General features: G+C 47.7%; 1 protein-coding gene across 2 annotated transcripts in view; it reads right to left on the bottom strand.

Moving 5' to 3' along the window:
• Window positions 1-816: 816 nt before the first annotated feature.
• LOC124677981 overlaps window positions 817-9,996 on the bottom strand; it is a 33,121-nt gene continuing 23,941 nt past the window's right edge. Inside the window, exons 4-5 of one of the 2 annotated variants that reach the window (XM_047213915.1) lie at window positions 1,415-1,507; window positions 817-947 (exon numbers count right to left, since the gene is read on the bottom strand). In XM_047213915.1, the coding sequence (XP_047069871.1) occupies window positions 1,478-1,507 (30 nt within the window). In that variant the 3' untranslated portion in view covers window positions 817-947; window positions 1,415-1,477. The remainder of the gene's footprint in view (window positions 948-1,414; window positions 1,508-9,996) is intronic. The other variant, XM_047213916.1, reaches the window with a different exon arrangement.

The following is a 9,996-nucleotide window of genomic DNA, read 5'->3' as shown; positions in this document are numbered from 1 at the left end:
TTGTGCCCTGAAAAGTTTAGAGGGCACATCAAAATTGTGCCCCGAAAAGTTTAGAGGGCACATGAAAATTGTGCCCCGAAAAGTTTAGAGGGCACATCAAAATTGTGCCCCGAAAACTTTAGAAGGCACATCTAAATTGTGCCCTGAATTATTTATACGGCACATCCAAAATACAGTTTTAAAATTCACATTACAGCCTAAATCAGTAATAAAGTTTTCAAATGGAAAATTTAGTTTACAAATGCATAATTCAATTCACATCATCACAGTTTTTAAACAGAATGCAGTTCACACACAGTCTCAGAATTCAATTCTATGAAAATCAAACTAGAGTTTGTTCCTTTACATCTTCTTTTGTTCAAGTCGCCCAGATATGCTCCGGCATGGCAGGACATTCCAGTCCAGCACCTCTGCCCCGATCTCCTCCCGCCATCAGGTCGCCTAGATACCCTCCGGCCAGCAGGTCGCCTAGATCCCCTCCGACCATCAGGTCGCCTAGATCCCCTCCGGCCATCAGGTCGCCTAAAAATGTAAGAAGTTGGGAAGGCAATTTTGCAGTATGTAAAGGGTTTGTGCATAAGTAATTTTATTTGTAAAACTGACACTGCCAGGAGTATCCAGCTCTTGCTTTTTATGCTACATTAGCCATGAGTATGTTGTTTGTGTTATCACAAGCAGATGTTGGCAAATGACAGAAGCAACAATCAGAACAGAAAGATGATCAAGGAGTATATGCCTAAAAGCAAGGAGTAATCACGTGCTGATAATACACTGGCATCGTCTACTGTTAATCAACACGCAAAAGCTTACCAATACTCCCGCTGCTCCGGCGACAACGACGTCATCTTCCCGCTGCTCCGGCGTGTCTTGTTCCCGCTGCCGCTGTTCTGGTCCTCCATGCGCACGCGCCACCCTCCATCTGAGTTCAATAAGCTCCCTAGCCCTGCCTTGCAAGGAGTAAATAAGAGTTGAGTTGAAAGAAGAGTATTCAGTGATACTGCAGTAGTTTTAGACCTTTGTATTTTCACACAGAAAGAACAATACTCCATTCATACTTGTCAATCAGCCAAAATTTTAGCTCATGCTGAACAACGGCATGATCACTGTGAATGGCAAGCTTGCATCATCTAAGGGCATAAACACGAAACAATTGCTTGAAAATTGTCCTAATATTTTTATGGTTTACACAGAAGCAAGGCAACAAGACTATGGGTGACTGAGAAAATATTTTGTTTATAGAACAAGCATCTTTGTTTTCAATTAATTTTCAGTTAAGTTTCACAAAATTCAGCTTAACACAATTTATCTACAACAGTTCAGTACTCCATCACAAGGAAAAATATGGAGTACACAAGCAAATTTCAGCTGACCAAAATAAGCATGAATAAGCAGAGTATCAGGTTAGGAAACATACCATGAGGTTGAGCTTGTGTGTGATGGCACGATGGAAGACGACGACGCCATCTTAAACATCCACTCATCTTGTATTAACCAAGTACCGATAAGCCTTCACAGCAACAGAGCAAATTTACTTTATGGAGTATAACAATTTCAGCACAAGAAACTAAGAATAAGAATTGAGTAACTCAAATCACTACTAGGAAATGCCTTACCGCCGGCGTCCAAAAATGCCTTACCGCCGGCGTTTTCGCATTCGCCGGCGACCACCTCGCCGGTGGTAATGTCTTATCGCCGGCGTTTTCCAAATCGCTGGTGGTAATTGCCGTTATCCCCGGCGCTTTCCCCAAGTCGCCGGCGGTAAGGACTTACCCCTGGCGGTTTGCAAATTCGCCGGGGGTAATCTGCTGCAGCGCTGGCGATTTGAATTTCGCCAGGGGTACAGTTTCGGGGCGCCGGTGGTATTGATTACAGGATTAAAAAAATAAAACTCGAAATATACAGCAGAATACACAGTATACACCAGAATACACACAGAATACACAGTATACACCAGCATACATAGAATACACAGAATACACAGTTATATAGAAAGTCCCAAATGTTCATAACATGCATGCATTAATAACACAAGTTTAGATAGTAGATAGTTCACCATATGGTTCAAACATCACGACTCGAAGTAGCACATGTTACAGAAATACATATAAGTCCAGTGTCGATGACCTAGCTAAACAACAATGACATAATAAACTAGAGAGGCGGTGGCGGCAAGCAGCATCACGATGAAAGGGGTCCTCCACATCTCCCTCCTCTGTCCCGCTCGAAAGTTGGCGTATCGAGTTTCCGCCTCCTCCAAAGTGGTGTACCCCTTGTAGCTGTTGCCGCTGAAACGGTGGACCTGCCTCCTACAGTCTTCCCAGTCCTCGTAGACTCCAGGAACCCTGCCGTGGTAGACGACATAGTACGTCATCTATGCAAACACAGAAAAAAGAAATGTAAGTTGTTAGTACATCCATAGAGAGAGATATAACATATAGGTGTGCAAAAGAACAAACATAAAAAAGACTTAAGTAATTTTATGACTAACATTTGCAAAGGACAAAAGTTTTTGAGTCAAGTCGGCTTCGGCGGGAAGGGAAGGATGCCCTCGAGCGTGTTGAATGTTCTCTCGTCACATCCATCTTCTAATCGGCCTTCTATCTCGAAATTAGAAAGTGCGGGGCCATAGTTGAACAAGCCACCATTCATGACGACATCCCTCCATAGTATTGTGCAAATGGTCCGCTGGATGGCACGGAACTCGGCTCTCACGTTTTCATCGGTGGTGTCCGACATGTTGACGAAATTGCCTTGAAGACCAGATGGCAACAAGAGATCGTTTTGAGACCTTACAACCGCCCTCATCTGTAGGATGGCAAACCATGCCTCCATCCCATTGTCATCCGCCGATTGCTTGAGGCAGGGGAACTTGGTTATGTGGTTGCACACATGGCAACCTTTAACTTTCTTCTCATGCCTGAGTTTGTCGACGCCAATCTCAGCTATGAAGCCGCTGAGGGCTTTATCAAGTGTAGACTTAACGTCGGTGAAGTCTCTCTCCTTATCAAGCCCGGAGTCGAGATAAGTGACATGGGAATGATACGGGTGAAAGAGGAGGAGGGTGCAGTACTTGAGTCTGCGCAAAATGGAAATAAACCATCATACTCAGCTATTAAGGAAATTCATGAAAGAATGTAATATAGGGCACTTTAGTAACCAAATACGTACTCGCGGAAATATGGTATGACAAAGCATTTCTTATCCTTGTTTAACACCAAGAAATCCTTGATATACTTCGCGAGAAACGCTTGTTCGTTCTGGGTGGTAGCTGGAGTCATGTAGAAGGGGTCCATGATAGCGATGTGCGCTGTGTTCTCCATGGCGATATCGTGCGCCATGCTGAGCGATACGAGGCGGACCAAGTTTCGGTCTAGCTGTTGCATGTGCAAGAGCCTGAAGATGTCTTCGTACCGAATGAACATCAAGTCCGCAGGGTATGTGTTGACAAAGCCAAAGCCAGTGGGCACCTTGGCTATCAAAATCGGGTACGAGGGATTTCTTTCTTTAAGAAGTAGCTTCTCCTTCATTAGAATAGTTTCATGCACGTTCCTCATATCCGGCGTCAACTTGTCTACAACGTGTGCCGGCAGCATCGGCTGGCCTATGTGATGCAACTTCCTCCACGGGGTCGGCAACTTGTCATTAACCACTATCTTGCTTTTGGCAACATCTCCCGACTTCTTCCGCTTCCCGCCCTTCTTCTTACCGCAACCGGGAGTGGCGTTTTGTTTCATACCCTCCGTGGTCGCACCAAGGAGTGTCCTCGGGGTAAGCCCAACTCGGGGCGGAGCGGTGAAGGCGGTAGTGTCCTCCTGCTCGGGCGTTTCTTGTGAAAGGAACAACTTCTTCTTTAGGATATGACCGGCGGGTGGCTTGTAAGGAGAAACCGCGTCGGCGTTGAGCTCGGCGATGAACGTATCAATGGGAGCTTGATCGATGTCCAACGCCTTGTCGTGCTGACTCTCGTGCTGACTATCGGGCTGACTATGATCGGGCTCAAAATGATCATAAGCCGGTGGAGGACTGGCCCTGCCTTTGCCTGCCGTCAAAGCAGTCGTTGGAGCTGGGACCTTGGCTTGGCTCGGGGCATCCGTCGCATCCTGAGGAGTGACCATGTCATAGCTTGCCTCCGAACCTGAGGCGGCGGTGTTCAGCCGAATTAGGGCTTTCGGCCATAGAAGGATGTGATTCTTGAGGTCCCCGAGAGTGAGCGGGGTTTCCGTTTCCGGGGTTGATAAGGAGGATGGAGGTCTTGGCATCCCGGTAACGACCGGTTCACGCGAACCCGGCTCACGCTATCATCCATCCCGACGCAGCTGGAAAATCCGCCGTGTTGGCAGGATGACACTGCCGCTCGCTACAGCCTTCAACTTGTTGTCCACATTCGGTAGCAAGGTGCAAGGAGTCGCGTTCGCCTGTGAAAACATGTGTAGGTCAGAGAGGGGCGACGACAAAGTAACTAATTTGTAGAGCTTGAGAGACTAAATTAATTACCGTGAGGGCGTCGAGCTCGGCTCGCGTTGAAGGACCGAGGCCAGGCGTGCGGGTGACTGAGGGGCTAGTACCGGGGCCCCCAGGTCCGGCGAATCCTCTCTAGCGCCGACATTGCTGGCGGGTGGAGTCACCAAGTTGGGTGTGCATTGAGCGTGTCTAGTTGGAGGCCGGTTGTCCGAGATTGCTCGGCGCCTAGGCTGATAACCGACATCGGTCCCTTACCGCCGGCGTCGAAGTAATTCTTCATCGACAGCACAAGATCAGGGATGATTTCATTGACCCTGTTGGCCAGCGCGTCATCGACCTTGCTAGCAACCTCGGCAGTGACGCGTTGCTGAACCTCGGCACTGACGCGTTGCTCCATGGTTGTTTCCAAGTCGGCCACCTTTTTCAGAAGAGCCTCGTGCTCCCGGTCCTTCTGCGCCTGCCGCGACTCCCTAGTGCTTGCGGGCACGTCCAAGCCATAGTCGGCAAGCTTGCGACCTCCTCCGGTGCCGGGGACACGGTGGGGCTTGTCCAAAGCGGCCGCGCCTTCACGGTGTTCAGACCCCCGATAAAAGGCGTGTCCCACGGGACTTTGCCGGTCGACGTCCGGGACGAGGAGCCAGCCTGATTCGGCGGCTGCTTGTTCCGTCAATCGCCAGAAGTAACATGAACAATTTTAGAATGTAATGGACTTGGTGAGCAGTATCAAATTAATAAGCTGGTAAATTGCTTACCACTGCTTTCTCAAGTGCCATCACCTTCGCGTCGGCGACCAACTCAACTCCCACCACCACATCAGGTTTCGTGACACGTTTCCCAGCCAATTCTCTATGGTATCGGGACCTGAGATATGCCCTGAAGAGTGGGTCTTTGTACTTGGCAAAAGGGGGCTCGAGGCCAGCATTTATGTAGGCCTGGTCCTCCTTGTCCCATACCGGCTGCTTGCCTTCGAAGCCACGGCAACCGAGATTGTGGTGACCGATGTTCTTATCCGCCAGCTCCTTCCCCGAGGTCGATTGTCTTTTGGTGTACTCGAGCTCCTCGTTTTCCAAGAATTTATTATACTGCTCTAGCGTCATCCGCGGGAAGTGGCGCTGGATCTCTTCCCAAGTCTCATTGTTACCAAGCATCCCCCTCAGCATGGTTTTATAACCGCTGAGGTTCTTGGAGAACTTAGAGAGGGCTCGTCTGTTCACGATGTTATCCTTGGTATCCTCGTTCCCGTATTCCACAGGGAACTCATACCGTGCGTGCAGCCGCGCAAGGAGTTGGGCCTGCAGATGCTTGCTTCTTCTTGGTTCGGAGTTTCGTCTCGTTGACGTCGACGACGTCCCGAAGGATTGCTCCCAGTTGGAGGCCGTACCCCTTCGCCACATGCTTGGGCTCAGTAGGAATCCCGGTCTTGGCGTCCACCGCGGTGATTATGTCACGAGTGGTGCCGACCCTGTTTGGGCGCCGCTGCTTCCGTTTCCTCTTGGCCTCGGTAGTAGTATCCGAGCTACCCCCGGCAACGCCACTGTCGGTGGTCTCGTCGGCAGCGGCCCTCTCATCCTCACCATCGTTGTCCATCTCATCCTCCCCCTCCTCCGAGGACTCGTCATCGCTGCCCCTTGGAAGGTCCTCCAGCTGATCCGAGACCATGAGCCTGTAGTGCTCATCCAACTTCCGCTGAGAAGACCCGTCAACGTCTTCGTTGGGGTCTGCAGAAGACGACATCGCTAGCTATGTGCTTCTGCCATGTATTTGGAACCAGTATTAGTCAAAGAAAGAACCATAGAGATGGACAGTACATCATCATGGACAGTACAGAGACAATGTTAATGCTATGTGATAGCCATACTAAATTCCTTAGTGCACTGCCAATCTAGAAGCAAGACAATGCCATGTCAATGTCAAATACTGTGCAAGCAATAAAATAAAAGCTTGGACAATTTACAGTACTATCCTGGTTCATCAAATACTGTGCAAGCAGTAAAATATAAGAATTAACAATTTGTGGTTAACTTTTCTTTAGATTGCCAGTGTCACTGTGTGGGCCATGCCATGTGAGCCATGCCAGCTAAAAATTGCCAAGTATATTCTGTTAACACTACTAAAAATGGTGTAAATCCACGGCGAAAATTCGGCATGACCTTTGCTAAAAATGGTCATGCCGGAGTGCCAGAAATTCGCCGAAACGGAAGTTAATCGACATTCCGACGAAACATTGGCACTCAATGTACCTGCAGACACCTATGCTCATGTCTAGCATACAGTAGCTTCAAAAGTACTGTCACAATAATGATGAGTAATGAACTAAGTAATTAAACAGCCAGTAGTAACTAATCGTGCAGCCAAAGTATATTAGTAAACAGAGTTAAAACTGTTTCAGTTATACAGAATTACAGAGTTGTACTTGTTTCAGTTATACAGAGTTGCATTTGTTTCAGTTTCATCATCCTCAAAAATAATTCTACAAACTATAATTGAATTCAAGTCTGGGTGTTAACTGAATCCAAGCATGGGTGTTAAGATTGTACTGAGAGCAAAACAAAGATAGAAGAAACAGGAATATAGGGAGCAGTGATGTTGAAATGCAGTGCTACAGAAATGTAGGGAACAACTCCATCAGTATTCTAACCAAGCCTAGTATGAATGAATCTAGAACTAATGGAAACAACATGACCTGCTATTCATTTTGTGTTGAATTTAATTACTAGCTTAGGATCAGCGACAAACAATTCAACAATCAACACACATGTGTTCAGAGATGGAATGCAAAATACTAGCATCATACAGAACACCAATAACATAGCCTTTTCTTTATAAATATGACATCAACCAGTGAAGTTCTCATATTAGCATAGCCTTTTCTGGTTTTTCAAAAACAAACATATCGTAATTATGGATAGTAGCCAGTTAATACTATAAAAAAAACATTTCACCATCAGGCTGAAATAACATTATGACTGATGAGTCTCGAAAATTCTTCAATTCGTACATTTCAACATAATCAGTCAGTAGCAGGATGCTAGTAAAGGAAGTGTAGGAAATTAATATATCTTCATTTTCTTTGTCAGATTGTACATATAGATAGTTAGAACTGACATTTTATATATGGTGCTTTTTAGTAGAGAATGAGTTAAAAAATGAATCAAGAAAATCAGGAACATTGGTTCATGCCAATATAAATCAGGAACAAATACAAATCAGCAACATATGTTCATAGAGTGGTACCAATTCAAATAATAGATCAGCAAAATTGATTTTATTCACATCCATAGCACATCTGCAACAAATTGACTAGCAGAAGGGGAGGTAGATCATGGAGTGTTGGGGAGGACGAGGTCGGCGGGGTACGAGCTGGAGGTCGGCGTCGGTGGGGAAGGTCACCGCTGGGGGAGCACTAGTTCGATGGTCGGCCGGCGGGGGCGGAGCGGAGATCTCGGAGGCGGAGGATGCAGAGGCGGCGCCGTCCTTGATGCGGATGCAGAGGAGGGCGATGCAAGCTGAGAATAGGAGGGGTGCGTGGGGGAAGGAGGAGAGGGGAGGCGGCGACAGTGAGGAAGGGGGAGAGAGAGAGGCAGGGGAGAGGGGCGCACCTGCGGTGGAGGGATCGACGGCGGCAGGGAGAGGCGGATCGACGACAGCGGCAGATCGATGGCGGCAGGGGGATTTGGGGACGACGGCGGCACGCGGTGGGATTTGGGGACGACGACGGGGACGGCCAGGGTTTTTTTTGGCTAAGTCCTAGTGCAGTTACCCCCGGCGAATTGGTGAAAACGCCGGTGGTACCATTTCTGACGCTTACAGGTGGGCCCAAGTGCAGTTATCACCGGCGAAATCGTCTAATTCGCCGGGGGTAACTTTTTTTTCCTTCCCAGCTGGCGTGGTACCTTTAGTTCTGTAAACCTGCAGATTAATCAAAACCGATCTAGTAACACAGTGGTGCCACTCTGTTGTTCACAGCTGAAGCACCAGGGTTCGAATCCCTGTGGGTGCAAAAAAAGCCACCTTTTTTTCCTTTCTGTTTTGGCGACATCCGATAAAAAGCCATGACATAAATTTATGATTTTAATTCTTGAATGACTTCAAAGTCTTTTTGGTGATATCCAATAAAAAGCCATGACATAAATTTAGGATAAACATGAATTAAGGACAAATATAATGGTTGTTCGAGAGATAATTATTATAAATACACAAATGACTTCAAAGTCCCTTCCGCTTGGTCCTTGTGACCCCACCGGTATCGTCGCGACTCCTTGTGTACGGAGGAACACTTGACCTAGGTAGCGTCGTCCTTCTTCTTCTTAGTGTGTAGGTTCTATCGTCTTCATCGGGTTCTTCCATCATTGGGTCTCCGACGAGGCCGTCGAAGTCTTGCTCGTCGGCCACTCCATCCATTCCGACGAGGGCCCTTTTTCCTCTCCTTACGACAACACGGCTGGGCCTTGACGGGTCAATTATGAAGAAGCATTGCTCGACGTGCTTAGCCAATACCCAAGGCTCATTTTGCGCGGTGGGGTTCTTGGTCTTGGATTTGGGGGCATCGCATGGTGGTGACATACGCATCTTCTTTTGTGACGTCCGTAGCCCATCTCGACACGAAACATCGGTAGCTTCTCCCCGACGTAGTCGAGCTCCCAGATTTCCTCGATCCTTCCGTAGTACCTTTTCTTCTCTTCACCCGTGTACGATTCCATCGTCACACCCGAGTTCTGGTAGTCGCTTTTTTTGTCTCTCTCCTCTGTGGAGAATGTGTAACCGTTGATGTCGTACTTCTGATAAGTCATGAGGTTGGGGGCGGGCCCATAAGACAAGGCCAATATCATTTTGTCTACGTCGCTTGCCATTGGTGGGGGATTGGCATCAATCTGGTCTTGGAACCAGCTCGCGAAAGAGGAGTTGTGCGCTCTAAATACCTCTTCTTCCGTCATCGGCTTGTCAGCCCTGCTCTTGATCATGTTTATGTGCTGATCCACCCAAGGCTCTACCTCGTTCATGTGTTGTAGTGCTACTAAGTGGGCCCTGTTAAAGTACTGTTCTCCTATCATCTTGATCGGCGTCGAGTTCCCTCCTGCCGGCGTTGTGGCCTACTCCCTCGAATCTGCCGAGGTGCTTGTTGGCGGGCAATCCAACCGGACGTGGGTCGTCCTCGTTTAAATAATTCTTGCGAAAGAGATGCACTCCTCGGTGAGAAAGCCTCGGACGATGCTTCCATCCGGATGTGCCCTGTTACGAACATATCCTTTGATGAAGCCGTTCATTCTTTCTAACGCCATCATGTTGTGAAGGAACGCGGGCCCAAGATCCTCGATATCGTCCACTATATGCACTGATACGTCCAATTTGCATCACTATTTTGTATCATAATTTGCTGTTATTCATTGATATATTTCATATTGGGACACAATACTTATGTTATTTCATCTATTTTGCATGTTTCATCATTATTGGAGGATCAAGCACCGGAGCCGGGATTCTACTGGAAAAAGCACCGTCAGAACGCAATATTTCGGAAGATCAACTGTGGAAGGG

The sequence above is a fragment of the Lolium rigidum genome, chromosome 7 (genome assembly GCF_022539505.1).
Source record: "Lolium rigidum isolate FL_2022 chromosome 7, APGP_CSIRO_Lrig_0.1, whole genome shotgun sequence".
Taxonomy (NCBI): Eukaryota; Viridiplantae; Streptophyta; class Magnoliopsida; order Poales; family Poaceae; genus Lolium; species Lolium rigidum.
This window is presented reverse-complemented; position numbering and strand designations above follow the sequence as displayed.